At 39.1% G+C, this 21,788-nt stretch overlaps 1 protein-coding gene across 2 annotated transcripts in view; it reads right to left on the bottom strand.

Moving 5' to 3' along the window:
- Positions 1–595: 595 nt before the first annotated feature.
- LOC131432280 (phosphatidylinositol transfer protein alpha isoform) overlaps positions 596–21,788 on the bottom strand; it is a 96,420-nt gene continuing 75,227 nt past the window's right edge. For both annotated transcript variants that reach the window (XM_058598465.1, XM_058598464.1), the window contains exons 6-8: positions 16,056–16,165; positions 15,797–15,976; positions 596–1,889 (exon numbers count right to left, since the gene is read on the bottom strand). In XM_058598465.1, coding sequence (XP_058454448.1) covers positions 1,751–1,889; positions 15,797–15,976; positions 16,056–16,165 — 429 coding nt within the window. In that variant the 3' untranslated portion in view covers positions 596–1,750. The remainder of the gene's footprint in view (positions 1,890–15,796; positions 15,977–16,055; positions 16,166–21,788) is intronic.

Below are 21,788 nucleotides of genomic sequence, written 5' to 3'. Positions count from 1 at the left end.
CAAACGTTGTACAAGACCTTATGAGTAGTATGAAGAGGAAGGTTCGTACAACTGGATATGGCATTGAAATAACTTTGATTTGTTTCCCTGAAAGTTTGGAAATGATCGGTTGAATGGGTGAATTTGGCCGAATATTTTCTTGTGATGAAATTTTAATCTACACACCTCTACCAAAATGTTCTCCTATGAAACAAATCACCATGGTCATGGTCTGTGATTTTTTACGTTTCGTCTTCCACTCGTCAGTGCATAGCAGTTTAGACCGAACTGTTATGCCACCTAGCAGTTCAACATAAACCGCTCAGCAAACTTAAAGCTCAAACTCAACTTGAGTTGCAACTTTTCCTAAATACACCGCAGTGCGTCAGTCTTACTGATGTGCCGAACGTAAAAAAGTTTCGACTTACTGACCGATTCAGTTTGTAGTCGGTCAGGAGTTTGCCTAACTTTTTGCTTAGCGATGCACTGAGGAATCGAAGATGAAACGTAAAGAAAAAATATTGGTTCTGTGCCCTTGGAACAAAAATTTTCAAACACTTACTCTACAAGGTAAAACACATGGATGTGATATGATATAGTAAAGCACAGAGAAGGATTTTCCTCGAACTTCATTGTTTAATTTCATAACGTTTACCAAGTTTATCGCCGGAACAAATCGTTTTTTTTTGAATAGTATGTTTCGTCGTCAGCGTTTTATAGTTTTTATATACCGAATAACATATTAAACATTCCGGCGCCTGCAATTGCGAACGGCAGAACTCACAAATTGATTATTCGGTTTCCAATTTCCATCGGTCGCCCGGACACTGCATTTCTCCACTAAACCACATTAATGTTAATGGAAAGAATCGATTTGTTTACATTTGTTTTAGTTAACTTTGCCTACTAGAACTGAAACTACATGCGCACCGAAATCGATCGGATCTATCTCTCTCTCCGATCGAACTAAAATAGCTCTCACACTCGCTGTATGCCTTTTTGGATTTTGATTTACTCACGCACGCATGAGCACGAAATGCTCACTCTGGTCTGCCATTTAAATATGATGTTACCGTTAAAACAAATCAGGAGAATACAAATGCGAGTCTGTATGCGTCAACTAAATATCAAAATAAAAACATCCGAGTTTTACAATAGGTGCGATGGACATAAATTAACATTATGTTTAAAACAAATTTGACTATTTCCTCGCATGGACCACCCATGCTTACTCGCATCTAACTTAAACTGTAATGCTCTTTCACTTCATAAATAAGAAGGAAACTGATTGTTATATCCTATTTGTCTAGTTGTTGTTTTGCTTCTTCACCATTCAGAATATTAACGCCTAACAGTTTGCATCCATCATAGCTACACGCTACGTGCTATTTTTTTGTTTGTTTGTTTTGTTTTTGCTTGGCCGGTTCGCCCTAAACATAACCCATTGCATTTGCTTTAGATTTGCTCGTGGCATCCTAAATGAATCCTAATACAGTTATTTCCTGTGTCTATGCATGTCTAGAAGTGTCTCTGTGTGTGTACGTGAAGGTTTTGGAGTAAGTCTCAATGTTGTGTACTGCTGTAGTAGATTTTTGTATTCTTTCTTTGCTTAATAACTGTTGTATTTCTTTTATTTCTTCTCTGTTAATTTTCATTTAATAGATTTAATGTCTATACCTCTCATCCAGTGCTATGTACTGCTCCCACTTTCTATATATATATATACCAGGATGGTGTGATCTGTTTCTTCCAAATACCGAAAATCTTACGTCTAATCCGTTTCGGCACGCATTCCGCGGACCTCGCCGAGATGGCGCTGCTTGTCTAGCTCCTCTTTGGTTTTGTCCTCCAACTCACGGATGTCCTCCATGGTTAGACCGTGCCAGCTGTCCATCCAGCAAAACACTTGTCTAGAAAGAGGAAAGAAGAAAAAAATCGACAGTAAGCCAACATTAATTTTCTTTAAACCATAAGCCGATTTTATTGTCATCAGGAAACGGATTTGTTTTTAGGTAAATGAATGTTCCTTTGGGCGAATAAAATAGGGAGAATGAATTTAAAACATCTTCCAGAGGTAGAAGCAAAATTTGAAACCCTCCTCCAATTCATAGAACTGCTGTGCCAAAGAGTTACCCTAAGGATGTTCGGTTGCAAACCAATCAGACAAATCATCAGTTCATGTGAGAAGTGGTATGTCGATATTGCATAAGCACATCGCATTCAAAACATGATTTTGCATTTCCACATTAATTACATTCACAACCATATTCCAGGAAGGCAAGTGGATTGTCGATTTCAATTTCCCGGTTTTTCCCGGTTTACGAGATTAAAATGTTCGGTTTTTATAATAGACCCGAATCACATCTGTTGATTTTTTTTAATATCTCTTTAATTTAAGCTTTGAACAGAAATCCCCAATTAAAAAAAAAACTATAATAGGCTCGCTAGATGAGGATTGAAGTATCTCGATATATAAATTCTATAGAGAAAGGCAAAAGGAAATATTGGAAATTTGTGATAGAATTCTCAGGTACATTACATAACTACAAATAACACGAAGTTAAAGTATTCCTAAATGATTGAAAAATAAAGAAGGAAAAAAAATTATGTTTCATTCATTTTAGCCTGCGTAGTTTCAGTTCAGACTAGAATTCAGGCCTTGAGTCCAGTTTCTGAAACTCAGTTCCTCGTCTAGAATCCAAGGCCAGAATCGAGTTCCAGAATTCTGGAACTGAAACCGAACTTCACCGGGTTTTGGAACCGAAATTTGAAACAGAGATCTGAATCTACATTATTGATCTGGATTTCGAGACTGAATTTTAAATATGAATTCTGGATTTGGATTGGAATTATAAAACTAAATTCTGGAACTGGAATTAAGGTTCAGGCTAGACCTAAGTTCAAAAATTCAGTTGTACACAGGAACCTCAATTTACGCGCAGAGTCGGGGGTGCGTAAATTAAATTTCACGTAAATTTAATAAAACACGTTATATCAAACTTTTCGGGAAAAAAAATATTTATCAAATTTCATTTGATTTTAGTGTAAATAACATGAACTATCCTACTACGTCCGATGCTGTAGCGTCTGAGGACCTTCTGAGTATGTTCTGACACTATAAAAATGCTTAAGAGATGTTCCAAGATCCAAGAACTACTTGGAGTATTGTCCTTATATACATTGTGTCACAGAAAAAACTACTACGGCTAATACAATTTTTGTTTGTGGTTCATACTTTTAGAGCTACACATTGCTTACTTGTCTATTTATAACTCTTCCAGGTAGGTTCCCAATCGTCCAAGAACTTCAGTGAAAACAGGTCTTAAGTTTTATACGAGTATTCAGTAGTCTATGTATAGTTTTTCATTGCTGGTCATAGTCGTGGAGCTACATACTGCTTACTTGTGTATTTTGATCTTTTCTCGGAACATTCTCAGCCGTCCAAGAACTTCATTGAAAACAGTTCTTAAGATTTATACGAAAATTCAGCAGTCTATATATAGTTTTTCAATGCTGCTCGTAGTCGTAGAGCTACATACTGCTTATTGGTGTGTTTTGATCTTTTCTCGGAACATTCTCAGCCGTCCAAGAACTTCAGTGAAAACAGGTTTTTAGGTCTGAGGACAGAGGGTCGCGTGTTGAGTTTTGAATCGACCACGTGGCTCGCTCAATTCCCTTTGCGCATCGTATTTCTCTTGTACGCTTTCGTATATGAGCAAACTGTACCGGGTTGCCAGCATACATTTTATTATTTTGATGAAAAGTTTTATCACATTAATCTATCGTACACTCAAAAAATAAATCACTTAAGTTTCATGGGATTATTCATGTGAATGCATTGTTTGACTTATTTTTGCTACTTTACGTGATTCCTATGTATAACAAATGGGATTCATGTGCAAGTTATATGATTTGCCCATAATTTTTATGTGATGAAACACATACTGGAAAGTTAAGTGAATTTCCGGTATGAAAAAAATCAAAATCAAAATGGCTGACATTCTGCTTACCGAATTGGGTATTCTGCTTCTCTTGTTGGAAGATTTTAAACGAAAGTAGAACATTTAAATATATATGTAATTTTACGTTTCCCTTTTTAGTGAAAGAACATTAGCTAATTTAAACTCCTAATGTTTGCGACAGGATATTTTCTGCACAATTCAGAGCACTTTCAGGAAATAAATAAATAGAAAAAAGCAGATGGTATGGACGAGGACTACCATTAATCAAACATCGAGCTCAGCGAATCGACCAAGGCTTAGAAAAATTTTATGATTATCAAAAGGATGCCAATTCAGACGTTATTAGGAATGGTAAGGCCAACCAGAAATATCGACCTTAGATTATGTTCAATTGTGTTGGGAGACCGTCTAAGTAAATAAATTACCAATGCATAGCTCTTTCTATTCATATTGGACTGAAAGGTTCACTATTAATGTGTCATTTTCATGAGAATATTATGTGAATTTCCTATGTTCAAAATAGATATTCGTCTCATGTAATCATTACGTGAGAATCAGTAGAAAATTACATGAAAGCACGTAACCTGTACCTTACAAGTAACATATTACGAGGTCTGTTCAAAAAGTTCCCGGAATTTTTTAATTGCGCGCGTCCGGCGGTCAAAATTTTTTTTTTATTGTGTTGGTACATATGTCCCTAATGTATGGTGAAACTTTCAGCTGTATTCATTGTTTACATTCTGTCTTGTAGCGGCTGGTGTAGATGTGTTTTTTGAGCTCGGCTATTTTTGTTAGTTTAAACAATGGAAGAATTGAAGAGTCAAAGAATTTGTATTAAATTTTGCGTGAAAAATTATATAAAGTGTAACCAAGTGTGCGAACTGTTACAGAGAGCCTACGGTGAGTCTGCTATGAAAAAAACAAGTGTTTACGAGTGGTATAAGCGTTTCCAAGATGGCCGCGAAGACGTTGAAGACGACGAACGCTCCGGTCGACCCAGCACGTCAATAATCGATGAAAATGTGGGAAAAGTGGAAAAAATGATTATGGACGATCGCCGAATCACTATTAGAGAAGTTGCTGATGAATTTGGCATATCAGTTGGCTCATACCATCATATTTTTTCAAATGTTTTAAGGTATGAAACGAGTGGCAGCAAAATTCGTTCCAAAACTGCTGAATTTTGATCAAAAAAACAAACGCAAAAACAAGACTTCAATCATGCCCCAACCTCCTTATTCACCAGATATCGCTCCGCGTGATTTTTTCCTGTTCCCAAAGTTGAAGAGACCCATGAAAGAACAGCATTGTTCATCGATTGAAGAGATAAAGGCAGAATCGCTGAGAGTGCTACAGAGCATTACAAAAAGTGACTATCAGGGGTGTTTCGAAGACTGGAAAAAACGCTGGCATAAGTGTATTATATCTAGGGGGATTACTTTGAAGGGGACCATATAGATGTAGACGAATAAATAAATATTTTTTTAGAAAAATGAGAATTCCGGGTACTTTTTGAACAGACCTCGTATTTACGTGTTGAATAAGATGCATGATATATGAATACTCCGGTTCATTCTATCTACCTATCCAATAGAATGTACGTGAAAAGTTCTGTGGATGAGAATCATACATGTTTTCAGGTAGAAGTAACGTGAATTATTTTCTGAGTGTATGGGTTGGACATTACATGGATTCCAATGAACAATGAAAAAATATTCAACTTCCACAAAGATTGAATGTCTGTGTGTTTGGCAGCCTTATCGAGCCAATTTTATTTCTCTCTCCTTTTCCAGAATGCTATCAGGAAACCAAAGCGAAAAAAATGGCGGATGCATTGAAACTGACTTTGTTTCACAGAAAAATAAAAGACTTTATTTTTATCGCGATAACATATATGTTTTTATGTACTAATCGCATCTAAACTAAATTATCTAGACTTTGTCACGGTAGATTTATGATACAAGCCTTCAAAGCCGAGATATTCGATGAACAAGCAGAGGTATGCATTTCCGAGCGTTCCAATTTTCAGCAGTTCTTCAGTCAGAAAAAAATACAACACGACCGCTAAACTCAATGAATCATTCTGAAAATTTCACAGAATATTCTCAACTAAATTTCGAATACATTGTCAGGTGGGTTTTTCTACATTCTGCACCGTTTCCAAGAAAATTTAATTTGAAACGGGAAAATAGCAAAAAACCTACCACTTTACGGTACTGTCCTCAGCCCTTAAGATCTATACGAGAATTCAGTAGTCTATTTATAGTTTCACAATGATGCTCATAGTCCTAGAGCTACATACTGCTTACTTGTGTGTAAGCTAAGGAACGATAAGGTCGTTTATGTACTTTGTTACACTGGTAGATCTCAAGGCCTGAACTTCAGGTAGTTTTTAAAAGGTTACGTTGGTAGACCTTAAGGCCTTTTCCAAGAAGGTTATGGATGAGCAAGTTCTTCTACAGATCTTATCATAGTATGTCAATTTTCTGTAAATAGTACTACGAGTACATACCGCACTCAATAGACATATAAAAGTTATATATTATATATCATATTTGTTTTCCAGATAATTCTTTGATGCCCACGATCGTATTTCACAACATTCAATTCCCTGAACCAGTTAGATTGTTTTGTATATATGTATATAAGTTGAAATTTACATCATTATGCAAAAAACCTTTGTTGCGTCGCACTAGTTTTACTGGCGACACTGTTTACCAACACTGCCTTCTGCAGATAGTTGGTGCTACCGTTCATAGAATTATGTCAGTTTCTCAGGCCCTTCTGGCAACTCAGTTTTTCATTTTATCTTCTCGCTCTGTTCACAATCATCAGACCAGTTAGTCTCAAATAAACCTGCATTAGAATCGGACCGTTTTTGATCTGTCATAAAGTCCGAAGTGTATCGAACAGCAGAAGTGAAATACACTAGCAATAGTCAGTGAATAAAGTGACTCAAACGTTAAAATAGTGTAGTTTTTTATTGGCAAGAGTCCGCCAAGGTTCATCCAGTTGTGAGTTTTATCAGTGCAGCTGTTTGTTTGCGGCTGTTCGTCTTCTGCTCCTTTGGCTGCTTTGGTGACCGCTGTGGCTGTTTGCAGAACCCGTTAGTTGCATTGCTGTTCGCTATCGGTTTACTGCAGTGCGAATGCAAGTAAGATCGACCGACAAATTGCTGCCGTCGCTTCGCGGAAATATCCTGGTGAGGATTTAATTAAACACAACGTAGGGTCCCGGCTAGCGCCAACATATTTTGGTGCCGTGACCAGGATAATTTCGGACCGCGTCATTCTGCTGCAGCCATTTTGCAATTCGGAGCCAGGCGTTGGATGGAATTTCGGATCTTTGCTGCTTTATATGTACAAGGCCTAAATAATTGGGTATAAGATATTTTTCCTTTGTTGCATGTACATCACACGTTTCTGTAATTGTTCGTACGAACAATTGTTGCCATTATTCGTGGAGTTTGCATTGTGTTGGCCACCAAGCGCCATTATTCCATTGTAATTCGGTTACAATCACTCCATTGTTCACTGTGGCGTCCCTAGCCGTAGTGAATACCATTAGCCGCGCGCCATTTTGTACGCTACTGCTGCTGTTGTTCCGGCTGATTACTGGAAATCTGTTTTGCGGTTCATCGTTTCACTGCACTTGTAACATAACCGGATTTTGTTGCTGAAAATTTTACTGGATTTCGGAAGCCGTCCCGGGCTTTGGAATCTCAAGTTTGTACGGACTGTACTAATTCAAGTTCCTGTTGGCTGAAATATTATACAAGGCACATTTTGCCTTGAAAAAGGTGAGCCTCTTTCCAAGTTTTTACTACCCTCCTGTGGGTCTACTGTGGTCTTTTGTTCTGCAGGTAACTTTGTATAAATTGGACCACGTTTCGCGTTACCGCCATACAAAATGGCAGACGACCAACAAAGGAACCAGTTACTGTCGCGAAGAGATACGCTGCTCACTTCTCTGGGTCGGGCAGAGGTTTTTGCCGAGGAGTACGTTGCTGCGAGGGACGAATCGCAGGTACCGTTGAGGCTGGAGTACATCACCAGCGTTTGGAACAATTTGGAGTCAGTTCAAGCGCAACTGGAGGACAACGAAACAGATCAAGAGGGTAAGGCGGAGCATGCTGCTGTGCGCGCTAATTTTGAGCCACGGCTTTTTCAAATAAAGGCATCTTTACTTTCTATGCTGACTCCTCTTCCTAACGATCGTAGCCCTCAACCCCCGCGTGTTTCCTCCACTCTCTCCGGCATCAAACTGCCAACAATTTCGTTGCCTGAATTCGATGGCGACTACATGCAATGGCTTCCGTTTCACGATACGTTTTTGGCGTTGATTCATTCCAACTCTGATGTTCCAGATATTCAGAAGTTTCACTATTTAAAGGCAGCTGTCAAGGGGGAAGCTGCTCAGTTGATAGAATCGATTGGCATTAGCTCCGCAAATTATTTATTGGCTTGGCAAACGTTGGAAAGCAGGTATTCCAACGATTATTTACTGAAAAAGCGTCACCTACAGGCACTATTCGATGTTCCGAAGATGAAGAACGAGTCCGCTGCGGCACTTCACGGGTTGGTGGACGAATTTGAACGCCACACCAAAACTCTTCGACAACTGGGAGAACCAACCGAGCACTGGAGCACGATTTTGGAGCACCTTCTTTGTACCCGCTTGCACGACGATACAGTGAAGGCATGGGAGGATCATGCGTCGACCGTCAGCAATCCGGATTACAATTGTCTCATCGATTTTCTTCAGCGCAGAACACGAGTTTTGGAATCCATCTCAGTGAATCATCGAATACCCGATACGCAGTCTACTTCCGCTTTACCAGCTCAGCCGTCGAAGAGATCGTTTCATTCCCAGATCCGTCTTTCGTCTTGTGCCTCTACAGCTAATTCAGCAGTGACGGATTCTCTTGAGAAGTGCATCCTATGCAACCAGTATCATTTGTTGATGCGATGTCCGCGCTTCAACCGACTTTCATTGAGCGAACGCCAGCAGTTAGTTAATTCCAAACGTTTGTGTCGCAATTGTATGAAGTGTGATCATATTGTCCGTCATTGCCAGTCGAGCTTTAATTGTCGAAAGTGTAATCGTCGTCATCACACACTTCTGCACCCTGAGCATCCCAACGGATCAAGCCAAGTCAGTCATGAAAGTGAGCCTACCGTTCCAGCTAGTCCAGTTTTCAATTTTTCGCAGTCTAATGGATCTTCTACAGCTGAATCTTTTAAGCAATCCACTGTTACCGCCACCGAGAGTCCCAGAGTTGAAGTCAGTAGTGCAGTTCATCAACCACGTGAAAGCGTTTTTCTTCTCACAGTGATCGTGAAGGTTATCGACGTCTTTGGTGTAGAGCATCTTGCACGGGCACTTCTTGATAGTGCATCTCAACCGAACCTTATAACCGATCGTATGGCACGAATTTTACGTCTTCAAAGGCAAAAGGTGAATGTAACTGTTCAGGGTGCCGGCAAACTTTCCAAGCCTGTGTGTGAATCCGTCTTCGCTCAAGTTCAGTCCAGAAAAGGAGATTTCTCATGCAATGGAAACTTTCTGGTAATGGATAAAGTTACGGCGAACCTTCCATCACAAAATATTTCGATTGCAGAGTGGTGTATTCCGAAGGATTTGTTTCTCGCAGATCCATCCTTCAATGAAAGTCAACCAATTGACATGGTTTTAAGTGCAAAGCATTTTTATTCGTTCTTCCCGAGTGCTGCTCGTCTGCAGCTAGACAAAAATCTCCCTCTGCTCATTGATAGCGTTTTCGGTTGGATAATAGTCGGATCAGCAAGCCAAGTTTCTCCTACACAAACCCCCGTGTCAACAGCAAACGGCATGGTCATTTCGATGTTATCGTTAGAAGACAGTTTGGAGCGTTTCTGGAAAACTGAAGAGCTGACAACGAAAGACAACTACTCTAGCGAGGAAAGACACTGTGAATCCTGTTACCAGTCAACTGTTTCTCGAAATTCCGAAGGACGCTATATCGTTCGATATCCCAGAAAGCCAGACTTCAACGTGATGCTGGGTGAGTCGAAGAGCTCTGCGCTACGACGGTTCGAATTACTTGAAAGACGTTTGAAACGAAATTCAAATCTCAAAGATGAATACCACCAGTTTATGCGAGAATATCTCTCCCTCGGCCATATGCGATTGGTTGAAGCGGACGACGAAAACAATTCCCAAACTTACTACCTGCCGCACCACCCCGTTTTCAAGGAAGCAAGTACCACAACCAAAATTCGAGTCGTGTTTGACGGATCAGCGAAAACTTCTTCCGGCTTCTCTTTGAACGAAGCTCTCTGTGTCGGTCCCGTGGTGCAGGACGATCTATTGACCATCATTTTGCGCTTCCGAACCTATCCGATTGCGCTCGTCGGTGATATCGCTAAAATGTACCGGCAAGTACTTATTCACCCAGACGATTCTGCTCTTCAACGTATCCTTTGGCGTTTTTCTGATCAAACACCAGTCCAGACATATGAACTACTCACTGTTACGTATGGTCTCGGTCCGTCTTCATACCTAGCAACTCGTACACTTCAGCAACTGACCGAAGACGAAGGGATTTCTTACGCGTTGGCAGGAGCTGCTATTAAAAAATGTTTTTACGTAGACGACTTCATAGGTGGAGCTCAAACCATCGAAGAAACAATCCGTCTACGCACCGAACTGAGCGACTTGTTGCACAAAGGAGGATTTACACTACGAAAATGGACTTCTAATCAGCTCGAAGTTTTGCAAGGTCTTCCCAATGATGAGATTGGTACTCAATCTGCTTTACATTTCAGCCCTAACGAGACAATTAAAGCCCTTGGTATTAGCTGGGAGCCTGAAGCCGATCACCTTCGTTTCGACTCTCAAATTCGATGTAGTAATGAACCGCCAACCAAGCGTACTATTCTTTCGGATATAGCAAAACTATTTGACCCTTTAGGACTAATTGCCCCCGTTGTAGTTCGAGCAAAGATACTGATGCAAGAGTTGTGGCTGCTATCGTGCGGATGGGACGATCCTGTTCCAGAACCTATTAAAACCAAATGGGAGAAGTATTACCACGAATTGGCGAATATCTCCGAGCATCGAGTAGACAGATACGCGTTTCTACCTGACTCTGTTGTACAACTGCACACATTCGCAGATGCATCCATATCTGCATACGGTGCCTGCACATACGTCCGCTGTGAAAGTAAAGGGAAAGTAAAAATACGACTACTGGCTTCGAAGACACGCGTCGCTCCGCTGAAACGAATAAGTATTCCTCGTTTGGAGTTGTGTGCGGCAGTACTAGCAGCCCATCTACATGCTCACATAAAGAAAGCTATCGATGTAAACGTTTCAGAATCATATTTTTGGTCTGACTCATCTGTCACTCTGCACTGGCTACGATCACCACCGAATGTTTGGCCTACCTATGTGGCTAACAGAGTATCTGAAATTCAGCAGTTTACACATGGTTGTCAATGGAAGCATGTTCCCGGATGTGAAAATCCTGCTGACCTGGCTTCACGTGGCATGTCGGTTGACGAGTTTTTGAAAAACGATATTTGGATCAGCGGTCCCAGTTGGTTATCACGTCCACTCCAAGATTGGCCAGAATCAATCCCACCAAGTGTTTCACACGAGGAATTGGAAATCAAAACTACCGTCGCAGTTACTCAAATAACGCCAACAGTACATCCCTGGTTTCTCCGTTGGTCGTCATACGGCCGTCTTCTTCATGTCATTGGGTACTGCATGAGATTCGTCAACAATACCCGAGCTAAAATACGCACGCAGCCGCCCACCTCGCCCGAAGTTATTGTAGGCCGTACACTTACCGTAAATGAGCTTGCCAAGTCCAAAACGTTCCTCATTCGGTTGGCGCAGAATGATGAATTTGTCGCAGAAATCAACCAGTTGGATAAAAATAAATCGGTATCGAAATGTTCCCATATTCGCCAAATGACGCCGTTCTTAGATGCAGAGAGAGTGTTGAGAGTAGGAGGTCGTTTAAACTTCGCACAGCTACCCTATCAAGCAAAGCACCCGGCTTTGATTCCAACAAACCATCCGTTCACACGACTGATAGTTGAGGATTTCCATCGCAAATTACTACACGGCGGCGGACGTCTGCTATTAACAGCAATCCGAGAAGAATTCTGGCCACTCAACGGTCGAAGACTAGTCCGCAACGTAGTCAGAAATTGTTTCCGTTGTACTCGCCTCAATCCGGTACCTGCGCAGCAACAAATAGGCCAACTGCCTGTATCGAGAGTCATTCCCAGTCGTCCCTTCAGTGTTACAGGTGTTGATTATGCCGGTCCACTCTATCTTCGTCCTATTCACAAACGTGCCGCTCCCGCCAAGGCCTACCTGTGCGTATTCGTGTGTTTTTCGACCAAAGCAGTTCACTTAGAGCTAGTGAGCGATTTGTCTACTCAGGCCTTTTTATGTTCATTGCGAAGATTCATCGCGCGACGCGGTCGACCCGCACACATTCATTCCGATAATGGGAAAAATTTTGAAGGGGCTAAAAACGATCTTACCGAACTGTTTACGATGCTTAAAGACGGTTTTCAGCAGGACGAAATCGCAGCCTTTTGCACAGAAAAAGCCATAACCTGGCATTTAACACCGCCGAAAGCACCGCACTTTGGTGGCCTTTGGGAAGCAGCCGTTAAAGTTGCCAAAAAACATTTGTTCCGTCAACTAGGTTCGAGTCGTTTATCTTTTGAGGAAATGTGCACCATTCTTACTCAAATCGAAGCAATAATGAATTCTCGACCGTTGCTTCCAATGACAGAAGACCCCAATGACTTAGCTGCCCTAACTCCTGCGCACTTCCTGATTGGATCATCGATGTATGCCCTGCCCGACCCAGACCTTCAGAACGCACCTGTCAATAGACTCGACCACTACCAGAAACTGCAACTGCATGTGCAGAAATTTTGGACCCACTGGCGGAAGGAATATCTCCAAGAACTGCAGAAAGATACACGAGGATGGATACGAAACAACGAAATTGTTCCCGGTAAAATGGTCATCATCGTAGACGAACTACATCCACCAATCCGTTGGCCACTTGCTCGAATCCAAGCGGTATTACCTGGAAAGGATAAGCTAACACGAGTTGTTTCGCTTCGCACTGTACGAGGTATCATCAATCGGCCCATCAGTAAAATATGCTTGCTGCCCAGTGCATCGGTGGCTCCCGAAGTAGAATCTACTAGCAACAATCTCCAGCCAGTTCAAAGGATTTCGGATACCTCATTAGATTAAGCTGAAATTTTTAATGTGTTAGCCTGTAAGAATTGAAAGTGTATTGTATCATATCTGTAAGTTCAATGTTTGTGAATTATGTGTATATTTAATGTTGAACATAGTCGTTCAAGGCGGCGAGTATGTTGCGTCGCACTAGTTTTACTGGCGACACTGTTTACCAACACTGCCTTCTGCAGATAGTTGGTGCTACCGTTCATAGAATTATGTCAGTTTCTCAGGCCCTTCTGGCAACTCAGTTTTTCATTTTATCTTCTCGCTCTGTTCACAATCATCAGACCAGTTAGTCTCAAATAAACCTGCATTAGAATCGGACCGTTTTTGATCTGTCATAAAGTCCGAAGTGTATCGAACAGCAGAAGTGAAATACACTAGCAATAGTCAGTGAATAAAGTGACTCAAACGTTAAAATAGTGTAGTTTTTTATTGGCAAGAGTCCGCCAAGGTTCATCCAGTTGTGAGTTTTATCAGTGCAGCTGTTTGTTTGCGGCTGTTCGTCTTCTGCTCCTTTGGCTGCTTTGGTGACCGCTGTGGCTGTTTGCAGAACCCGTTAGTTGCATTGCTGTTCGCTATCGGTTTACTGCAGTGCGAATGCAAGTAAGATCGACCGACAAATTGCTGCCGTCGCTTCGCGGAAATATCCTGGTGAGGATTTAATTAAACACAACGTAGGGTCCCGGCTAGCGCCAACAACCTTTTTTTACGCCATCATCTCGTAAATTTAATAAAAAGTCGCGTTATTTCAAATAAAACGCGTAAAAAAAGTCGCGTAAATTAAACTCGCGTAAATTAAGTTTGCGTAAATTAAGTTCGCGTAAATTGAGGTTTTAGTGTATTCTCAGAATTCAGTTCTAAGATACATTCCAGGATTGGTTCAGAATTTAGTTCCAGAACGCAGGTCTAGAGTCTGGATACAAAACCTGAATTCATGCTCAAGATTCTGAAGATTTTTAACTAAATTTCGGATCTGGATTCTAGAACTGAAATTCGAAAATTCAATAATTTAGAATTCAGTTCGCAAGTTCAAATTCAGAATTCAGTTCCAGAATCTAACATCAAGTTTCAGTATTCAGGTAAAGAATTTTGTTCTTACATACGTCTAAAAATTCGGTTCCATAACTCCAGGTCCAGAATTCAGATTCTTTGACATCAAAGAAACTGCATCGTCCATTTTATTTGTATTCACTTCATCCGGTATTTCTCTTACATTACACACTCGTCTCTTTCTTAAAAGGGTTCTATATGCTACGAATCTTTCGTGGAATGCCCAGAAAGTACGAATTCATCATAATTAACTTTTCGCTGGTTTCTACCCAGTTTTATTTCCAAATAGCCCAACTAGTTTGTCTTCTACGAGAAATCCTACTACAATTGATCTGGTCTAGATCAATTTAACATTTGTTTTGTTCTAATTACTCAAACAGACTTTGATTTAGATAATCTACCAATAACATTCAGGATTTCAAATAAAGCAATCATTAGTTCTATATGCTATCACCTTAGAACTAATCGGTTAGGATACAGAGATTTATCTACAGATAAATCATTACATTATTGCAATTAGGAGTTCCAAAAGCTCGAACTACAATTAATGTTCCTATAATCGGTAATCTTCAACTGCTGCTTCGTCGATGTCAATATCAATATTCTTGTAATCCTACTATGGAATCTATAGTTGAGAACCTTCAAAAGAAAATTAAACATAATTTTACTAAACAAACCAAACCATATTCCAAACATTTCTAAGGTTCTTTAGAAGTGCTCAGGAAAAAAAGGAAATCGAACACTTCCTGCAAACGGTGGATAAAATCAAAGTCGATAAATTATTAATTTTTTTTTCACACAAATATAACCATAACACAAGTTTTGTCTCGAGATGACAATACTGAGACAAATTATGATAAAATTAGAGCTGCAAACTTAAAAACATGAAGGCTCCTAATTTTTCATAATATAACTAAAAGTTTTTCCGATTTTAGCTTGAGACTTTCTCAACAACAATTTATGCTCAAATTAAATAAAAATCCAATAGATGCATACATATTATCCTTATTTTTCACTATGAGCTTTCATTGTGCTATAAGTGATAGTTTTTTTATATCGTTTATTTAAGCCCGGCTTCAACCATTATGGTCGTTCGCCGGACGATAACTAAGAAAACTCTTATGGACGAAACATGGGGTGTTGGGCGAATTTCCAATGGATTGTCCAACATAGAACTCGTAACACTTTTACTGAATTTCTTGTTCAAATGCAAAATTTAATATTGCCTCCTACTTTTTACTTGTTGAATAAAAACAATCATGATGCCTAAAAAATTGTAACCGAATTCCCGACTTTTTCAAGATAACTTGCCGACTTCAAGATCACTTGCCACCCTGATATTCACAATTTGCTTTTCCAGCGTTCGACAGGTAGAGACATTCAAAAATACAATCTGATTCTATTTGCCGCTGATCAATTTTTACATTTTTATATTACAGTAACGAGTTTAATCATATCGATTCCTACTGAAGGATCGAAGCAATTCTGGAATAGTTTACCATCCAGATAGTTCAAAGATAGAAACATTCACTTACCGGTGGAAAATCGTGAACAGTCTTCGCTCAGATTTCTGGATGAAACTTTCTATTCTCGATTGCAGCCCGAACCATTTAAACTCACAGGTGACCAGCTTGTAACAGGTCATCACAGGTTGGACCTTTTTCTTCCAATCGGGTCCGACCAGCGGTCCACGGCCAGTTTTCTGCGACTTGAATCTGAAGCGGAAAAGAGATTAGATGTTAGAACAGTCAGAGCAGTTACTGTGTTACGGTGTCATGGTCGTTCAGAACTTACTTAGTAGGATCCTCCGTTTCTTTGTAATCAGCGGCAGTCACAGGATCGTTGGCAATGTCAATGTGAACTACATCACGCAGTTTCAGCTTTTCTGCCGGCAGTTCGTGAGCCTGTTTAGGGCCAATAATATAAATTTAATCATGGAAAGTTTATGTTTTTTTATTTTTTTAATGATTCGTATGTGGGGTATGTGATAAATTTATTCGTGGGGAAGCAAAGAACAATCACACTAGGTTCTACGAAAAGTGGAAGGTTCAAATAATCTGGTTGAATTTCAAACGGTGAAGCCAATTACGATTCACTCTATTTACATGTTAGTTTGAATGCACTGTTTAAAGCGGTGTAGTTGGTAATCACTATTTGAATGGTTAGTAAAATGTTCAACGAAATAATAATAGTTTATAATGTCTCTAAAGCTACGTTCGTATCAAATGTGAGATTCAGTTTTTGACCAATGGACGATAGCGTATCAATAGCGAATTGAGTGTGTATTTGTTGGCATTTCGACCAAATTTTGATTAATAGTTCATACATCTGGAAAACAAGAAAAGCTTCAACGGTTTTCGTAGTCTGATTAAAGCGAAGTTAATCTTTTTAAATACTTATTTTCTGATTGACCTAATATCTGATTACCTCGAATATTTAATCCATTTCAAACAATACATACTTGACTAAAGATACTGATTGTAAAACTGACTGTCGTTAGACTTTTTATGAAAATAAAATCAATTAAACCTTGTTTTTCAATACTAAATCTCGTTTTCGTTGTGACTCCCTCATAAATATTGGTTCCCTGACGTTTTCGTCGTCACTCCTGTTTGAGTCTTTGTTGGCTGTAACAGACGCCTCTTGTCCTGCTAGTGAGTACGTTGTTAGCAGTATTGAAATGTGGCCCGTTGATTTCCGTTGGTGATCAGCGATTTACATTGTACTTTGAACGAGGACTAAATAAGAAGGGATAGGCTACTTTATGTACATAAAGAACACACATTCTCCATCCCGGGTACCAAGGAAAAAGTTTCTCCACGCTTCTCTTTCCGCGAATCTCTCCTTATTGCGTCTAGAATTTTAGAACAACCCCATCGTCAACCGATGAGGCGACGCCCTTATTCGTCCAATCATCCACATCCGCTGGTATGTTGTATTTAACGTTTTCGTGCACGACATACCGTACATTACTATTATCAGGTTTTGGGTAGTTGATTTTGATTTTGGGAACTGATAAAAATGTTAAAACTTATGTTTAAGGTGACAAACGCCCTTATTACAGAAATAAATGCTTACACTGCTGTACTGATTAATAGAACATAATATCACTTAAATTATATTGGAGCAGACGTGAAATTCAACTCTACTTACTTAGAGTCTGCTAGCAGTTCAACATGAACCGCTAATGCACTGATGGATCGATAACGAAACGTAAATAAAAGTGAAAATAGATATGCACACTTAGCGCAAATCGTAAGTGCTTATTCGTGAAGAAAGGCAATGTAATTACTGTGAAACCCGACATTTAATCCGAAGCCCGGAGGGACAATTGTCCTATACCATTCGAATAAGTTCGTCGAGATCCCAAATATGTAGACTTAACTCCAAGATGGCTCAACCGATCTTCACAGATTTAGGTTCGAAAGTAAGACATTATTGTCTCGTAGATTATTTTGTAGGAATTTAATATGAATCTGACTGTTGAAGCCGGGATAACAATGAAAAATATGCGAAAAACTCCGAGATGGCCGACTTTAGAGTTATAGCGCCGAGGAATGGACATTATATTATGTAACATTCGTACGATAATACATGTTGGTACCGAATTCCGCTCGAACTTGTTAGCCCCATTAAACTTCAAAATGAAACATACACTTTTTGCTCATAGATAGCGAGACCGATTTTCTCGAACTTAGATTCCATGCATATTTCCTGAATTTTCACCGGACTTCCGGGTCCGAAATTAGAGGGTATTGAATGCTTAAAACTATCTAACCGTCGCATAAAAAATTAGGCTCCCAATTTGTAGATTATGTTAGTTGCTGGCTATACGAACCGACTTCTGCTAACAGATCGGCTGAAAAGTTCGTATCGTTTCTATGAGAGGGCGCCACTAGAATTAAATCCATACCATTTTCAGTTAGTACCAACCTTCAAAAGATACGTGCATAAATTTGACAGCTGTCTGATTATTAGTTTGTGAGATATTGCATTTTGAGTGAAGCTACTTTTGTTATTGTGAAAAAAATGGAAAAAAAGGAATTTCGTGTGTTGATGAAACACTACTTTTTGATGAAAAAAAGTGCCGCCGATACCAAAAAATGGCTTCATAAGTGTTATCCAGACTCTGCACCGGGCGAAGCAACAATTCGTAAATGGTTTGCAAAATTTCGTACTGGTCATATGAGCACCGAAGACGATGAACGCAGTGGACGTCCAAAAGAGGCTGTTACCGATGAAAACGTGAAAAAATCCACAAAATGATTTTGCAATGACCGTTAAGTGAAGTTGATCGAGATAGCTGACACCCTAAAGATATCAAAGGAACGTGTTGGACATATTATTCACGAATATTTGGATATGAGAAAGCTTTGTGCAAAATGGGTGCCGCGTGAGCTCACAATCGATCAAAAACAACAACGAATTGATGATTCTGAGCAGTGTTTGGAGCTGTTATATCGAAATAAAATCGATTTTTTTCGTCGATATATAACAATGGACGAAACATAGCTCCATCACTTCACTCCGGAGTCCAATCGACAGTCAGCTGAGTGGACTGCACGCGATGAACCGAACCCAAAGCGTGGAAAGACTCAACAATCGCCCGGTAAGGTTATGGCGTCTGTATTTTGGGATTCGCATGGTATAATTTTCATCGACTACCTTGAAAGGGAAAAACCATCAACAGTGACTATTATATAGCGTTATTAGAGTTGAACGAATTGGGCTCTGGAATTACAGGAGGAATTGTGTTTTATATTTCAAATTGTTGCGATTTGTAATCTATGGTATTTGATGCCCAAACAAACCTTTTAGTTTTATTTCAAAAGTCAAATGAACGTATTTTGAACAGTTTCACTTTTTCTGTACCATTTAATTCCACTATTTCACTGTCATGTTATTACACTTTCACAAAGTCACTATACTTTAATGAAGCATAACAAACGTTACAATACAGATACGCGTATTTCGGAATGTTACTTACATCCTTCTTCAGTGTATCGGTTTTATTTGTATTTTGAAGATACCAGTGATACGAGAGTCATCATCACATCGCTAGGATTTTCCAATCAAATGCCTCAAAGACTACAAACTGCACGGCCAGTAAGCCGCAACTTGTTTCCGTTCGAAACATTGCAGTACTTCAGTATGAAATTCTAAAAAACTTGTTTAATCCACCTCGGGGTGTGCATTTCACATATTACTCATATTTTCCATAAATATTACTTTCAAGTATTTTGCAATGAATCTGGAATTAAAACCAATAAAATTCATTCGGGCATCAAATAGCAAAATCTTATCAATATGTTACCAGTGTTAAATCACATTTAGATGATTTTTTCCGCTTTTCGCATCATCGCTCTAAACGTCGGTTTGTAAGTTTAAGCCCTCGTCAACTTGTAATTCCGGAACCGGATAAAATTCACGAATTTTGTATATGTCAATAATAACTTCCATTTGAATCTAAGATTTTATTTGTTTCGATTATACAGGTTTTGACCCAGAAGTGGAAAGAAACAAATTTTTTGATTCACAGTAAATAAAAATAGTCAGTATTATCTTTTCATATCACATATTTATTGTAGATATTATAATGAATTTTGAAACGAATGATTTTCGATAAGATAAATTTTGATTTTACTTAAAGTTTAAAAATGTCTTCATCGTTATCAGTATCATTGTCTGATTCGGAGTCAACATGTCCACAAAGTTAGGTTCATTTTAATGCTACTCTGTGTTCATTAAAGAGGTTTGAAGTTCAATCGGCTATCACTTACAGTACCGGGGATATATAATGGTATAAGTGACGTAAACGTCAAAACTGATTACCGTTAAATTTTCTCGGATATAGTTTATCCGATATCAATAATTTTTGGAACGTTAGGTGAGTTTATTTTGAAATTTGAATTTTTTTCAGTAATACCGTCCTGGTGGAGTAATATCATCAATTAAAACAGGTAATAATATTAACATACATGCTGCGATGAATAATAATTATAAAGATAAGAAAAACATGTCAAATCAATAAGCGTGCTACGCAGCTGATTAATATTACCCTGTTTAGCTTGAATGTCATACACAGAAGTAACAGGAGTGCAGGATTTTGCTACACCAATTCAAATGCACCATTCAAACGTTGCGCCAAAATCTTCACTCTGTTCGATTTTTTGATTCACTATCGGAAATCTCGTGCGCAAAATGGGCTTATTTTCACCTCTGTTTTGATCTTAAGGTCTTAACCCCCAATCTAAGCTTATGAAAATTGATTCAGCCATCTCTGAGAAATTGAAAAGAGCTACAATTGTGAACTATATTACACATACTTGCATGTAAACGGGGTGAAAACTGAGACACCTCATTTATGTGCATCTTATGGGATGTAAAATCAAAGGTTAGAGCGCTCGTCTTTCAAGCCAGTTGTCGTATGTTCGAGTACCGACCAGAAAGGAATCTTGCAATGATTCTGTACGCTAAGAATCGGTTCTATTGAAACAGAAGGTCAAATTCCACAAAAGGAATGTAATATCAAGGCTTTGGCTACGTTTGCGAAAATCGATTCTGACGTCTCAAAATAAATGAAGTGAATTCCGTTTTTGAGCTTTGGCCACAATTTCCGATACTACTGGGACCGGGAACTGAGAACCGATATATCCGAAATCTAATTTTTTGTTAACCTAGTACGAAGAATTCCATTCGTTTTTACCTCGGCATGTATACAACCAGAGCTGCTATATGTCCAGTAACCTTCGAAGTAATTGGGAGCACATTTTTTTGTAATTTTTTGCACCAGTTTTCGAGATAACGACAGCTTTTTTTCGAGATGACACTAGATCTCGACATTTCAGGCAATTTTAAGGCATTTGGCATTCAAAAAACCTTTCAATTTCGAAAATTGCATGTACTTTTTTGAGGTGCTTAAACTTTTGAACACTACGCACTTAAATTGAATTACCGATCTCAGCTGTTCAAAACTCGGTAGCTGATTTTTTCGTTAAAAATAGCATTTCATCACAGCGGTACCTTAAGGTATTACTGTCAACATATGTTTATTTGTGCCGATATATCGGTAGAATGAAAATGTTCGGTAGTTCGGCTGTTCTAAACTCGTCAAAAGATGGAAAAATTACCGAACGAAGTTTAGTGTGTACCGCTTTACGAAATTAGAGATGCCACCAGAATATTGGCACCCTAATACACATACATCTTGCGATCTCAATGAGTTTCAAAAGTCGGGTTTCACTGTAATTACTAAACCTTACATTATTAGCCTTTACTAAACCTTTATGAGAAAGACAAAAATATCACTCAAGTAGAGCGGAACTTTACCTTATGATAAAAAAAGAACCGGAATTTTATTAAAAAACGCAAAATTTCAATTTTTAATAAATTTCTTTATTATCGCCTTCAAAGTACTCTCCTCCTGCGGCTATACATGCATGCCAACGCTTGATCCAATTTTCCATACAAGTTTCATAGGCCGCCGAAGGTATGGCCTTTAGTTCGCGCAGCGAATTCTCTTTTATG

The sequence above is a fragment of the Malaya genurostris genome, chromosome 2 (assembly GCF_030247185.1).
Source record: "Malaya genurostris strain Urasoe2022 chromosome 2, Malgen_1.1, whole genome shotgun sequence".
NCBI classification, from domain to species: domain Eukaryota; kingdom Metazoa; phylum Arthropoda; class Insecta; order Diptera; family Culicidae; genus Malaya; species Malaya genurostris.
This window is presented reverse-complemented; position numbering and strand designations above follow the sequence as displayed.